Source organism: Neoarius graeffei, chromosome 3, assembly GCF_027579695.1.
Source record: "Neoarius graeffei isolate fNeoGra1 chromosome 3, fNeoGra1.pri, whole genome shotgun sequence".
Lineage (NCBI taxonomy): Eukaryota > Metazoa > Chordata > Actinopteri > Siluriformes > Ariidae > Neoarius > Neoarius graeffei.
The window spans coordinates 80063116-80079030 of NC_083571.1; the positions used below are offsets into that span (position 1 = coordinate 80063116).

The window sequence follows — 15915 nt, forward strand, 5'->3', positions numbered from 1 at the left end:
TGGCTGATTAGAGAACGGCATAAAACAGCAGCTGGATGGGTGTTCCTAATAAAGTGTCCAGTGAGCGTATAGACTAACATTACTGGTTTAGTTACTGACAAAATTAATAGAGTGAGCAAATATTAAATAATATTCGATGCTGTGTGACTGCAGCCTCATGTAAACACACAAGAGTCAGGGTCAAAATATTAAGCAGAACATAGACTAGGAATGGAGGAGTGGCCCATTTTCTGTTCCATGTTTTGAAGTAGATTTGTTTGTTTTGTGAATCAGTGTGATGTAACTGATGTAGGAAATAGTGAATGCTGTTAGCCACATTAACAGTGATTTATCAGCATGATTTAGGCTATTGCTGTTTACGCTCATGCTTACAGGTGCGTGACATACCTAGCAGGGTGGTGAGTTTGGGCAGAAGGCCCGCCTGCACCATCTTGCTGCGGAGGCCCGTGTCGAACGAGAGGTTGAGGAGGAGACGCAGAGTGACGTTCAGCAGATCCTCATGATCACAAGGGACGAGCTTGGCCAACTTCTCCACAGTGTCCGTTTCAGCCTGGAACACACACAAAGCCAGCATAACAGAAAGAGGAGTGGGTGGGCGGAGAGAGAGATGATTGGAAATATCAAGAGAGACAAGAGAAGATAAAATGTCGAATGTGAATAAGAGCTATTCACTGCACTCTACAGCAATCGTCCGGTCTGTCCCATCAGTATTTCACACCTCTACGAGTGTGCGCTAAGGTCTCGTGATGTAGTCTTGGCCCAGCTTGTAAACGCATCTGTGGGCTACTTCAGCTGGAGCTGCAGCCACACAGACTTGAGGAAATCTGAGACCCATTACAGTCTCTCTAACTTGCTTCCAAACCAGCTTTCAATGCTAATGACTGTTAGTGCAATGATTTATCGCTGCCACAGTGCACACTGAAACCATTACAAAAAAATGGATCAAGTTGCTAACGGTTACATACAACGTCCATCACTGTGAGAATATTTAGACTGCAGAAGAAGACCTCATTCTAACTTTCAGTCTTTCGCAAAACGTGAAAAGGGATTTTTGGTCTATAATTAGCCTGTGATTAGAGAAGGGGTGAACTTTAGCAGCAGCTTTTAACGCTCTTATAGAACAACAGGAATCAATTTTAGTGTCAATTTACTAAACCCAAAACTGATCCGTTTAAGAACGATTCAGTCTGTAGGTGAAAGGTCACATCATAAGGAACACGTCATATAGGATAGACATATCAGACCAGGATGGAGAAGCGTGTGCATGTCTCACCATATCGTTCTTGTTCTCCAGAAAAATGCTGAGCTTCTTGAGAAATGACACGACGAGCACCAGGAGCTCCTCGCTTTCCCGGTCCAGGGTTTTCACCAGCAGGTGCACTATATTTTTGTTCCTCATCTTCAGCTCTATGCGAGTGTCCTCAGACAGGTTCAGCAGTAGATACAGAGACACTTTGAGGGAAATGATAAAAACAGGACCTTGCCGATATCCATGTACATATATAGATATTTAGGCAGTGCCTAAAAGCGGAGCTCCTGATGCGTGAATGAGCAAAATATTTACAAGGGCACAAAAATCAACCTGAATAGAATAATATTACAGCGTATGAACCATTGAATTGTGTCGTGTGTTTCACATCAATAAACTGCTGCATTGTCTTGTGATAGTGAGACCAATAATAAGATGCGCATCACAGTTCTGAATACGTATACATACACATGCCATGCGTCACAAACATTTATTATGGTGTGACTCACAGACACATAAACATAGACGCCGCCTTCTGCGTAGAATCATACGTCATCCTTGCCGCCATATTGGATGTGGCAAAGTGGAGATTCTTCAACCGTCTCTGGTATAGCGTCTAGACAGTAGCCGAGAATAAAGATGCCTCATTCATGTGCTGCCTTTAACTGTACCAACAGGTTTACCGTCCAAACGAGATCACATGGGATTACCTTTCACAGGTAAGACTGGAAAAATACTTTTCATTGTTTGGTCATTATAACTTAATTTTACGAACAGATTTTTCTGACTTTGTGGCTAATATGAAGTCTCGCGCATAATAGCCGCTCGGTGAAACCTGTCTCCAAACAACGAAGTATTTCCTTCATAACTACGCTGATTGTTGTTAGTTGCTTAGCTAACTCTTCACATACTATGTAGGTTTCCCAAAAATAAAGACATGAAAAAGCAGTGGGAGACAGCTGTGCGACGGGAAGGGTTTTCTGCTACTCCGTCATCCATGCTCTGCAGTGAACACTTCAGAACGGAGGATTTTGACAGAACAGGTCAGACAGTCAGGATCAGAGAGGGAGCTGTTCCTTCAGTCTTCAGTTTCCCAGCTCATCTCCACCGGGTAGGTGTATAGTTATAAGCAGTGAAAATTAGATAATACAGTGCCACACTATGATGAACGTTTTTGAATGTATGATGAATGTTTTTAACCTTTCTGAATGTGAAGGAATCAGTGATGTATTTTGTTTTGGTATGACGTTAGAACCTGGCCGAACTCAGTTTGGCGGTCATTCAGCTCACTTTATTCAACGAGAGTAGGTCTGTGTGGTGACTCAATAAATAAAACAGTAAATTTTTATTTTCATTCACTATTTCCAGTTTTTCCACTATTTCCATCATTTATCATATTCAGTCTTGTAGGTTGGTTATTTTGGCCTCAGGTTTTGGTAGCTTGCTACAGTATGCTGACTGATTAGCTTACCTGAGCTATCTATCGCTAGTTTGCAGTGTACAGGGGCTGGGAGAAGCCCCCAATGGCATTTCAGCTGACAGGGCTTCAGCTGACAGTGATGCCGCTGGTGTGTTTGTCAGTCTGACTAGCATAATTAGAAAGCGACTTTAAAACGCCACCAAAGGCTACAAAAGTACCCATTAAGCCAAGGACATACATGGTGTCAGAAGATTGTATTAATAAATGCATAAGACTGTAATAAATGTAAACTGGCATGACTGTTGCCTCGCTCCGAGGTTTGTATAGAAAATAAATATAGGCTACTATATTGTAGAAAGGGGCTTTATGAAGTTCAGTCCATTTACTTGCATTGGTTTACGGGGAAGATTTGCCACATCCAATATGGCGGACACTCTGACGTATCCCAGCAACGGGCCACCAGCTCAATGCGGCGTCTATGTTTATATGTCTATGGGTGCGACTCTGCTGGGTGCCTGGTGGACAGCAGTGAACCAGCGCTTTCACTTTACTATATAGTTACCACTGAATACCAAACTTGATATGTCAAAACAGGTGTCTGGTTACATCATTCATGTCCACCCGTAGCGCCATTAGGACCAATTACCATGCACCTGCTCCTGATTAGAGCTCAATCACAGCACATACACATAAGGACTCTCAGTAACACAAAGACTTTGCGAAAGCCTTATATTTTGTATCGCTTTTCTGGTTTTGACCCTGTTTGTTTTTTTGGACTCCGAGTATTGTATTAACTCTGATACCCTGCCTGCGCCTTGCTCGAACACTGCCTATTTTTCGACTGCCTCGGTCTTGAATCTGTTTGCTTGTGTGCTTTCAATAAAACTTCCTGCACTTACATCTGTCTACCACCATTTTATATGAAACGGTTACGAATATTATCCGTAAAACGCGTCAGTAAATAAGCCCACTTTTTTTTTTTAAAAAGCAAATAAAAAAATAAGTGCTGGATAAAAACCCATCTATCTTACATAAATAAAGATACAAATTTCATTGTCCGCTGGTTAAGTGTTTACGAGAGACAGTGCCTTGCACTTAAGGTTCCCTGTGGTGGTACACATACATATGGATGTCGTATGGTCAAGCCATCAAAAATCAGGTTGATGCATTTCTAGAAGTATGGGGCTCCACATTGAGGAGCTCCGCTATACAATACATGCGGCTCTGATATATTACGTACCTCTCAGCAACTGTTCCTGCTTGATCAGCAGGCCGTGATACTTCTTCAGCGCTTTCTCATACTCTTTCTTCAGATTTTGGTTCTCTGGGTCTTCAACAACAAGAAAAACAATTATAAAGCACTCATCGTGAAAGAGTTCTGAGCACTAAATATACTGTACAATATGTAAATACATATGAATGGGCAATAAGAGATACTAATATGAAGTAGTTCTAAATAGGTGAATCTTAAGTTTTGACTTGAAAAGAGAGAGTCACAAGATCTAATGTCTATGGGTAACGTGTTCCAGTGGGGAGGTGCAACTACAGCAAAAGAATGATATCCATATGTCTTGAGATGGTAATCCACTGGCTTTAAAACAACAGCATTTGAAGATCTAAGCATTCTTGTTGAGACATGGAGCTGTAGAGCATCACTGATATAACCAGGCATAAGATCATGCAACCCTTTGAAGGCCAGAAGTAGAATCTTGAAGTGAATGCGTTTCTCTACTGGTAACCAATGAAGCTGCTCAAGTACTGGACTGGTATGGTCAAATTTACGTGTATACATCAAAAGCCGGCGGCACGGTGGTGTAGTGGTTAGCGCTGTTGCCTCACAGCAAGAAGGTCCTGGGTTCGAGCCCCGTGGCCGGCGAGGGCCTTTCTGTGTGGAGTTTGCATGTTCTCCCCGTGTCCGCGTGGGTTTCCTCCGGGTGCTCCGGTTTCCCCCACAGTCCAAAGACATGCAGGTTAGGTTAACTGGTGACTCTAAATTGAGCGTAGGTGTGAATGTGAGTGTGAATGGTTGTCTGTGTCTATGTGTCAGCCCTGTGATGACCTGGCGACTTGTCCAGGGTGTACCCCGCCTTTCGCCCGTAGTCAGCTGGGATAGGCTCCAGCTTGCTTGCGACCCTGTAGAACAGGATAAAGCGGCTACAGATAATGAGATGAGATGAGACATCAAAAGCCGAACAGTGGCATTAAGGACATGTTGAAGCTTCAGAAGTTCATACTTCGATAAACCAAAAAGAGAAGCACGTTTTACGAGTCAACCTTCCATGATCTTAGTTATTGAACGACAAAAACTTCCTGATACATGCAATATTTTGTAGATGAAAGAAAGCACCCTTGCTCACAGCATTGATCTGTAATGACATTGACATAGTTCTAGCCAATATGGCACCAATATTCCTCACTGAGATTGATGGAGTGATGACTTCTTCACTGAAGACCAGAGATGGGAAGGGCAGCTGCTTGCAAAACTTTGAATGGAAGATGAGAAGCTCAGTCTTATTCAGTTTCAGACCGTTCATGGACATCCAACAGTCAAGATCAACCAAACACCTTTCAATTCTGAATTTAGCTGCAGACATCTCATCTCATTATCTCTAGCCGCTTTATCCTGTTCTACAGGGTCGCAGGCAAGCTAGAGCCTATCCCAGCTGACTACGGGCGAAAGGCAGGGTACACCCTGGACAAGTCACCAGGTCATCACAGGGCTGACACATAGACACCGACAACCATTCACACTCACATTCACACCTACGGTCAATTTAGAGTCACCAGTTAACCTAACCTGCATGTCTTTGGACTATGGGGGAAACCGGAGCACCCGGAGGAAACCCACGCGGACACGGGGAGAACATGCAAACTCCACACAGAAAGGCCCTCGCCGGCCCCGGGGCTCGAACCCAGACCTTCTTGCTGTGAGGCGACAGCGCTAACCACTACACCACCGTGCCGCCAGCTGCAGACATATCATCAGAATTGTCATATGCAAATGCAGCATAGATCTGTACGTCATCCGCATACAGAGGATACTTCAAGTTGTGTTTACGCAGGATATTGCCCAATGGTGAAGTGTAAAGAAGATACAAGGGAACTAAAACAAAACCCTGGGGAACACCACAGCAAAGTTGAAGAGCAGGCACCATCCACATAGACGAGTTGGGTATGATCACTGAGGTAGGCTTTGAACCAGTCCAATGCTTTGCCCTTAATTCCAAAACGAGATGACATTCTATGGAGCAGCACATGATGGTCCACTGTATCAAAGGCAACTGACAGATCCACACATCAGCACCACACATCAGTAGTTGTCTAACACCAACAGGATGTTATTCTGCACATGAACAGGTGCAGTCTTGCAACTGTTATATTGTCTATGTGCTGATTGGAGGGGTTTGTACATGCCATTATCGTGGAGGTGTGACTTCGATGTATGGCCACAATATTGTCTGACCTTGGATACAAAAGAAAGGTTGGAGACTGGTCAGAAGTTCAAAAAAAGTCGCATGGTCCAACTGTGGTTTCTTCAATAATGGAGTAACTACTAGCTTCTTCAAGCATGAAGGCACATATGATGTCTCCAGAGATAGACTGACGATGGTTACAGTTACAGGCAAAACATCAAGTAGATACTTGCTGAGGAGGCTCAAAGGTAAGGGATGATTTAGACACCACCTTGCCAATGTTCTCCGATATTTCATCAGCAGTAGTTGGTTCAAGAACGCCGAGCTGTCAGTCAATGGTGTTACCATCACGTGCTGAAAAAATATCCGACTGCAAGTCCTTGGATGGGAGTCCATTCCTGATGGCCTTGATCTCATCAGTAAAGAATTCAGCAAAACTGTTTGCAAGTTCAGGAGCTGAAGCCGCAGTGGAGTAGACTTTCACACGCTTATAATAGAGTACACGATCTATTAAGCGAAAAAGAGCCTTTTAATTGTTACCAGCTTCTTCAATGAGAGCAGAGTAGTATTTCTTCTTGGTGGAATAAATGAGATCCTTCAACAATTTGCATTGGTCAAGGCATCTCTGATGGTCAACTTCAAGCTGGGATTTGCGCCATCGTCTTTCAAATCTTCACCTCAAGGTCTTATGTTCGGTGATTTCCTTGCTGTACCATGGGGCAAGCTGGTCGAATAACTATACACTTTCTCTGAAGAGGAACGTGACTGTCGAGCAAAAAAAGACAGCACAGCACCATACTGACTACAGAGTTCCTGAATGGTTGATGCTGGTTGAAACAGCAATGATGAGGAAAGCAAGTCACAGTCAATATTATGAAGCTTGCAAAAACATACTTCATTCCTTGGAAGCAGTGGTTTAGATACGGTCAAATTGGAAAAAGATGGCAGAAATGGTCAGATATAGCAGGATCCAGTGCAGACACATTCCCAACAGAAATGTCAATGCTTCTGGTAATAATCAGATCTAATATATGGCCATCCTTATGAGTAGTGAAGGAAACATGCTGTTTAGGATTAAATGCACCAAGGAGATCATTAAACTCGCTAGCAGTACTATCAGTAAGATAGTCAACATGAATATTAAAATCACTGGTAGTGATGGCATTTCCAGGAAGAATGCCGACATGCTCTATCAAGGAAGAAAATTTGTCCAAAAATAATGACAAAGATGAAGAGGGAGGATGATATACTACAACAATAACTCTAGAAGATGTGGAATTGGAGCAAAGGACCATCTCCATAGATTCAAAGGCTCTGAAAGATTTTGGTTCAGATTTCTCTAGTCTTAAAGAGGTGGTGGATAATACGCCAACGCCAACTCCACCCCCAGTACCATTGATCCTAGGCCGATGCGTAAACAAATAGCTGTCAGGACAAATATTCTGCACAACATAATCAGGTTCTGGGCCAGGACGAAGCACAGTCTCAGGTAAAACCATGATGTCTTCCTCTAGTTCAACCAGTCAAGGACTTAACACGACTATTGCTAGACATTTCACTCATTTGAATTTCATGTTGTTTAGTGAAACGTTTTGGAAACATGTGGAGAGAATGGGCTGCCGTGTTACGAAATGGAAGACAGAAATCAAAATATAATACATAAAGACTCATAAAAGAAAACTGAAACATGAAGTAATCATTTGGTTTCAACTGTTTATATAGTTCAGGTATACAGCAGCCTTCTTTATTCGAATCTAGTGCAATTAAATGTGTTTTGATCAGGGATTATAAAAACATACAGACCTGCTGATAATGATATATGCAGAGGTTCGAAATAGACACAGTGTGGGAAATAAGGCCGGACTGGCGGACATTTACCGGTAATTTTCGCATTTGTCTGTCTGTATTTCAAAAGCATCAAACTGAATGGCCCATGAAAAAAACTGTAAAGATATGGGTCTAATCTACTAATTTCCTTCCAAATGTTACACTGGGTGAATACATTATGTCATAACACGGCCTGTGATTAGGCGATCGCAGACGCTCTCGATGAACGACAAGTTGCCTCTCAACAGCGAGTAGGAGTGCATTCTGGCAGGACATCACGCGACGCCGTTATCAGCTGGGTAGGTTTACCACTAACGTTAAAAGAAAGACTACTACAGGTTTCGGACCCTGACAAAGTGTTTCTTTCCGTAGTATTTTAACCCTCTGGGGTTGAGAGCTTCTCCTGCGAAGCTTGGCGGGTTTAGAATAAGTAGGTCATGCAGCCTATTTACCGTAGATAAATATCTTTGCGAGTTTTAATCATACAAGCATGATAAACATATAGATAGAAACTTTATAATTTACACTTTCCTATGTGCCCACTGCCAAATAATATGCTTTTTTTAAATTACCTGAATTAGATGAAACAAACTTGTCACCTTACTCAGTCACAGCGGAGTCGGAGCGCTGAGCGCGCACTTACACATTCATAAAAGACTGTTCCCATGGTAACAGTGTGATGATCACTTTCACTCTTTCGCTTGGTTTCTCTTTTGTGGTGTTTTCTTCAATTTCCTAAGTTCTAGTTCAGCAGATTTTAGTCTGAATGCCAAATGATATTACAGTGTCAAGTTTTGAGTCATTTTAAGTCATTTTGCGGGGCGGCACGGTGGTGTAGTGGTTAGCGCTGTCGCCTCACAGCAAGAAGGTCCGAGTTCGAGCCCCGTGGCCGGCAAGGGCCTTTCTGTGCGGAGTTTGCATGTTCTCCCCGTGTCCGCGTGGGTTTCCTCCGGGTGCTCCGGTTTCTCCCACAGTCCAAAGACATGCAGGTTAGGTTAACTGGTGACTCTAAATTGAGCGTAGGTGTGAATGTGAGTGTGAATGGTTGTCTGTGTCTATGTGTCAGCCCTGTGATGACCTGGCGACTTGTCCAGGGTGTACCCCACCTTTCGCCCATAGTCAGCTGGGATAGGCTCCAGCTTGCCCGCGACCCTGTAGAAGGATAAAGCGGCTACAGATAATGAGATGAGATGAAGTCATTTTGCTCCAGAGTTACTTGGAATCTTGTACTCAAAATTTTAACTCTATTATGTAAGAATAGGTGTATTGTTAATTACTACATTTCTTATAGACTTATAAAAATAGTCATTGTTGACATGTTTCATGAGTGTTATTATAGTACCTATATACGAGTAACAGTAAGTTGTACATCCTTGCCCCCCATACTTTTTTCTAGACAAAGAACTGACCTGTGTATGCGACTGTTTTCTTGGGTAGAACGTTAAGCATGCTTTTATTGAATCTTCGGACATCCATCCATCCATTATCTGTAGCCGCTTTATCCTGTCCTACAGGGTCGCAGGCAAGCTGGAGCCTATCCCAGCTGACTACGGGTGAAAGGCGGGGTACACCCTGGACAAGTCGCCAGGTCATCACAGGGCTGACACATAGACACAGACAACCATTCACACTCACATTCACACCTACGGCCAATTTAGAACCACCAGTTAACCTAACCTGCATGTCTTTGGACTGTGGGGGAAACCGGAGCACCCGGAGGAAACCCACGCGGACACGGGGAGAACATGCAAACTCCACACAGAAAGGCCCTCGCCGGCCACTGGGCTCGAACCCAGGACCTTCTTGCTGTAAGACGACAGTGCTAACCACTACACCACCGTGCTGCCAATCTTCTGACATTTTCTTGTAAATTATATTCAATTTGTAGTGCAATTAGCAACTAATGTCTAGTGGCCTCCGAAGATCACAAAAATGTGCCTGGAAATAGCTGAGAAGCCATCTCCAGGCATCTAAAGCCCTTCAACTTCCAGGGCCCTGAGGCAAGCCCCGGACCCCCGGCTGCATTGTTCCGGACCTTTGGCCCTTCATTCAGACAGGCTAAAATTTGGACGGACATAACATTTCAGACTTTTCTGTCCCGTGACAGTCTGCTTAAAATTCCTTATTTCCCACACTGAGACAGGTACTAACGGAGGTATTTTTTCTCTACATACAAACAAATTTCCCCTTTACCATGTTTTCATTCAACTCCAGATCCTGAAACGGGTTAAATGGTGCATGACAGCATCAGTAAGATATTACAGTATGTTACAGACATCTGTCCTACCCACTCATCATTCAGAACACGGTGCTCTGTTTAAAATTAAAAACACTTTTGACCCGACTTAACCACTTGACCCGTGTGACTCGTGACACCTTTTTACCTTTGACCAGACCTGCAGAAAGGATCTCAGCTCTCTTCTTCTTCTGCAGCTCCTCCTGCCACAGGTCGTACCTCTTCAACTCATGCTCCATGATGTTCATGCAGAGAGCTCCGATCTTATAGTGAGTGATCAGTGCGTGGAACTGGATGAAACTGGGGAAAGAACAGTCACACTTGTTTTGACTCCGAGACCTGGACTATGTTCAGGCATGCCAAAATAAAGCCGCCGTGAGCGCCCAGCACGATCCGCAGTGTGTGATGGATGTGAACCAAATCCATTTTGCAGCCCAACAAAGAAACAATGAACTACACTGGAGCCAAGAACAACTATGGGTTTTCAGAGTCGTCTACTCAATCCGTTACTCTAATTGGTCTTGACAGTAGGCATTATTATTATTATGATGAAGCAATTTAGCACTATTATTTCCCCCCCAAAAAAAAGAAAAAGAAAACAAGCCTCTGTAATGACATATCACAAAAGTGGTTCCAACATTCAGACTAGAAAGTGTTAGTGGAGATTTTGATATTGTGCTTAATACTTGGAGAAACAAAAGAAGACGTAGATGATGGTAGTCGCCAAGTCGACGCTCTGCTTCCAGTCCTCCCTCAGTACACGGGCCAGGGCTCCCAGAGCCGTCTCTGTGGGGCAGCGCACACACACACACACACAAAAAAAAAAAAAACAATTAGGACTTACTAATTAAACCATTATATACACTTCCAAGCACAGCATCATTTGTTGGAATATAAATAAAATGATAGAAACATTTATATGATAAGCCTTTCATGGATTAGTTATGACCGTAAAATTTGCTCTCAGCAATCTCGCTCTATAAAAAGGTGTGAAGCTCAAGCAGACATGTACGACAATTTAATCCAAGTTCAAAACATCATGAATGTGCCTTCAGTAAGTCATAAGTCCTGCCTGCACCATGTCCTGGTCGTCCCAGGCAGTCTCCCGTCGAGTCACTAAACCTCGAGTCCAGTCTCGAGTCCCCAGTGTTCAAGTCCAAGTCATTAAAAAAAACTGAGTCGAGTCCAAGACTCCAACCGCACCATTTGACGGTGGCTGTTTTAGCGCCATTAACCTTAGCTTGCTCATGACGTATGAACAGGTGAATGTGCATTCTCTTTATCAGGGAGTGTGAAGTATTCTGTCAGAGATGGTTGTAAGTGCAGAAGGTGTGTTTATTAATACAAGTGAAGACAGGTAAACGATCCAGAACGGCAGGCAAAATCGTAAAACGGTGAAAGATGCACAAACAGGCTATCGTAGACTTGACAGAATCAACGACGAGAAACAGGAAATCAGGGATCAAGAACCCAAACAAGGAAATAAGGCTCGGTAATGTGTCAGCAACGAAATGCAACGCAATACTTCGCAAAGTAAGTGTGTTTTCACAGTTTTTAATATACCGTAGGTGTGCTGTTTGCGCCTTAATCCTGTGCAGGTGCGAGTTGTTTACGGCGCGCGCAAGAGTCCGCTTGGCATGCGTGCTGCCCGGCGCGCACCCGAGAGCCTATCTGATGCATGCGCCAAGGCGTGCAGATCTGACACACTGACACGAAATTAGTAAAGAATTATTTTTATATATATATATATATATATATATATATATATATATATATATATATTACACCAAATTATTATGGCACGTTGCCAAAAAAAATAAAGAAAAAAAATCTGAGTCCTCATCTCCAATTTCCGAGTCCTAATCCAGTTAATGCATGAGTCAGAGTCCAAGTCCTCAGTGCTCAAGTCCAAGTCGAGTCGGACTCGAGTCCGAATCCTGGACTCGAGCACCACAAGCCTGCTCCTGTCCCAGTACTAACCAGACCACTAAGGCGCACTGGGCGGTACCAATCTTCGTTTCTGTAGCCCTCAACCTCTTGCCTATACAGCCAGGGTTACAGTGAGGAGCTGATCCTCTGGTAACTGCGAGAGTTTTACTTCCCCACTCACATCTGTATTGCAGCGTGCCTTGCCAGATGGCAGTAGGCACCATTTTTATGATGGTCTTTGGTATGACCCGACTGCGAGCAGAACTCGCGATCTCTCAAATCAAGAGGTGAACACGCTAACCACTAGTGTACCTTCAATATGGTCACATTAGGGGTCGACCGATAATCGGCCTGGCCGATATATCGGGCCGATATTCTGCATTTTTAGGGTTATCGGTATCGGCCATAATTTCCACCGATATGCCGATAACATGCCTTTTTGCAGCCATTTCGCTCCTAACGCGACTGTCACTGCACGTACTTTCCTGCACTCACCTCTCTGAGTTCAAGAACACAGTCCCGCCCACCACAACATCTGATTTGTTTGGCACAAGAGATATAGCCAATCAATACACGTAGCTAACCGCTGTGAACCGTTTCAAGGCGGCCGTACGGGCACTCGGGCAGAAGCAGATCCCACTTCAAGGTAAGGACACGCTGCTTTTGCCGCAATAAGTCACAAACACACAAGTTGCAAAAGCACATCATCATTATATGTTTACATTCTTCATCTACTACTCGTTAAAATTGTCCATTTGCATCTGTGTAGCCAGGCAAACTTAGCTTACGGAAGGAAGCACTTGAATTAGCCTACAACCAACTCGTCTCGCTGAAACTACATGTAATGTTGTCCATAGTAAGCAGTCCCCAGCATAACGTAGGCTGCAGTCATTTTTAAATCCCCGTCTGGAAACGTTGTGAATGTGTCAGTAGTTCTACTCGAACAGTAGAATGACAGCCATACAGAGAGGTGGTCAAGGGAAGACGAAATAAAACGTAGTGCTTGTGTTCTCTAGGCTAGCGCAAGCCTACTAGCTATAGAGTGCTTCGAGGTCAGCGCGCACCCGGCGGCGGCCATATTGGAAGTCAAAGGTCTCTGTGTCAGTGCATTGTTGTTGTTCAGCAAAGCAAAAAGGGGTGACAATGCCGAATACGTGTGTCATTGTTGGCTGTAGTAGCCGGGGGGAAAAGGGTGGAAAAAGCTTCCACAGACTCCCTAAAGTCGTGACTAACCAGGGAATTGCAGCACAGGAAAAAAGCGAGCGGAGGAGACGACAGTGGCTGGCTGCCATCAACCGATCAAATTTAGGACAACTAGACTGTATCCGGATTTGTTCTGATCACTTTGTGACAGGCAGGTTAAATTGTCTTGAATTTCATAGTTACTAAAATAAATGCGATACAAACTATTATCTTTTCTATGTACTTTCAGCAATGATTAATGGATATATTTGTCACATTAGGTAACTTGTGTCTAGTGCAGTGCATTGTTGCATCAAATGGCATTTAAGATCTAGGCCTAGTAATGTTTATGTACACATGCTTTAGTTCACAAAATGGACTTGGGTGAAACACTAGATAGTTCACAAGATCGATGTATGTCACATGCGGCAACAAGCTGGGGTCAGCTTTCCATTCCTTCTCACTAACAGTGTATGGATCTACATTCCCAAAGAAACGTACCTTCTCAGCATAACGCTCCCGTGCCTGCTTATCCAAACTTTCACAGTAGTGCTCCATCACTTCAGATGTCTAAATTCTTAAAAAATCAAAGCTTCCAAGCCCTCTAACGCGGAAACGAATCGGTGAATGTGTACTCTATGATGTGTACTCTATGAGCGCTCTGGAGCGAGTGACTTCCAAGATGGCCACGCCGACCGCATGGTTACCATTTTTAGCATCATCTCGGAGCACTCTATTTGTTATGGTGATGAGTAAACTTCATGACGTGACTCGTGCTCAAAAAGCGCATTGCACTTGTATATGTTAGGTAACTTTATAAAGCGCTATTTGAACATTTAAACAAGCCAGGTGTGATATGGTGCTAGTAGGCTGTGTAATACTGTAGGGAGTTTGTCAGGATGCTTGTTGTGGGCTCAGTAATTAATTGTGTTGTGGATGCACACTTGCTTGGATAAACGCTAATGAACGAAATACATCAATTAAACTCTTGACTTAAATGTTCTTATGCTACCTCGCTAGCGCTTCTGATTCGGAAAGCGATATACCGTACTCTTAAAGGAGCAGCCGCTCCTTTCAACCAACTGCCAGAGGACATTAAAAATGCTCCTGGTGTTGGCAGCTTCAAATCTAGGTTAAAGACCAAGCTGTTTTCAGATGCTTTCTGTTAAATAATTAATATTTTTACATTTTTTATAATCTTTACTTTCTCTGCATGTTTTAAATTTACTTTAATTTTATTCTATTTTATTCCGCTGGTTTCTTTTTCTCCTTTTTTCTTTTTGGCATTTTATTATTTTATTTCTACTATTGTTTAATTCTTATTTTCTTTTAATTCTTTTAATTAATTGTTTTAGAATAAAAATAAAATTATTTTATGTAATTTTATTTCTCTATTGTTTACTGTTTTTGCTTCTGTAAAACACATTGAACTGCCATTGTGTATGAAATGTGCTATATAAATAAACTTGTCTTGCCTTACTTCACATTGCGCTGTAATGTACTCCACTAGTATTTATAATTCTTGCGCAAGTGATTCTCCTCGCTAGCGCTTCTGATTCGGAAAGCGATATACTCTTAAAGGAGCAGCCGCTCCTTTCAACCAGAGCTTTTAACATGCAGAGCAACTGTGCTTCCTTCACTACAATATAATCCTCCTAAATTGGGAATATTAGGCTTGGGCATTAAAAGCATTAGAAATGTAGGTGGTTACTTGTTAAGTTGTTACATAATAGGGAGTGATGGCCTACTTTATGTTTGATTTTACTTTTTAAAAAATGCTGCAGGCAGCTCCCTACACTTGATTTGTTATTTAAAAACTACTTGAAGTTGGTAAGTCTTACTTAGTTCTTAGTGTAGAAGAATCCAGAGTGTATTTTCATTTATTTTCCACTGAAAATGGTGAGCTGTAATATAGTAGGGAGGGATTTATTTTTTTATTGGTGAATATTTATTTTATTATTATTTTATTTCTCATTTTATTCTAACTAATGTTTGACTTTATTGTACAAATGCTGCTGGCATCTCCCTGCACAAAATTTCATGTTCAATTTTACAATTAAACATACATTTCATGGATATGAAGGTCTGTGTCAGTGTGTGCCATGTTTAATTTCATGTGAATTATAATGTTTACATTTATCGGTTGCACATATCGGTTATCGGCATCCCAATTCCATAATAATCGGTATTGGTATCGGCCCTGAAAAAAACATAATCGGTCGATCCCTACTTTCCTTTATACTGAGCATAAAACACAAGATATAGAAAATAATATTGATCCGGAAAATAATCTTTTCAGCAACATCAATATCAGCTGCCGGTATTACACTGAAAATCAATACAATGCAACAACCAGAGTAGGAAATAAGATATCAATTATTCATTTCAATACCAGAAGTCTGTATGCCAATTTCCATAAAATGAAGGAATATCTCAGTCAATTTAATACTCCATTCAATATAATAGCCATATCAGAAACTTGGATTAATGATGAGATGGGAGTAGATTTTGAGCTGAACAGATATGAATTTAATTATATAAACAGAAAGAACAAAAGAGGAGGGGGAGTGGCAATATATGTTGATAATAGTTTGGAATATCAAATTAATAACAAAATGACGGTAGCTGTTGATGATTGGATAGAGTGTATTACAGTAGA

General features: G+C 42.4%; 1 protein-coding gene across 1 annotated transcript in view; it reads right to left on the reverse strand.

Annotated features, from left to right (window-relative positions):
- The window catches only part of kifap3a (kinesin-associated protein 3a), a 105603-nt gene that overhangs the window by 54124 nt on the left and 35564 nt on the right, over positions 1–15915 (reverse strand). Inside the window, exons 6-10 of the mRNA XM_060917436.1 lie at positions 10832–10931; positions 10294–10445; positions 3910–3999; positions 1274–1452; positions 388–550 (exon numbers count right to left, since the gene is read on the reverse strand). Coding sequence (XP_060773419.1) covers positions 388–550; positions 1274–1452; positions 3910–3999; positions 10294–10445; positions 10832–10931 — 684 coding nt within the window. The remainder of the gene's footprint in view (positions 1–387; positions 551–1273; positions 1453–3909; positions 4000–10293; positions 10446–10831; positions 10932–15915) is intronic.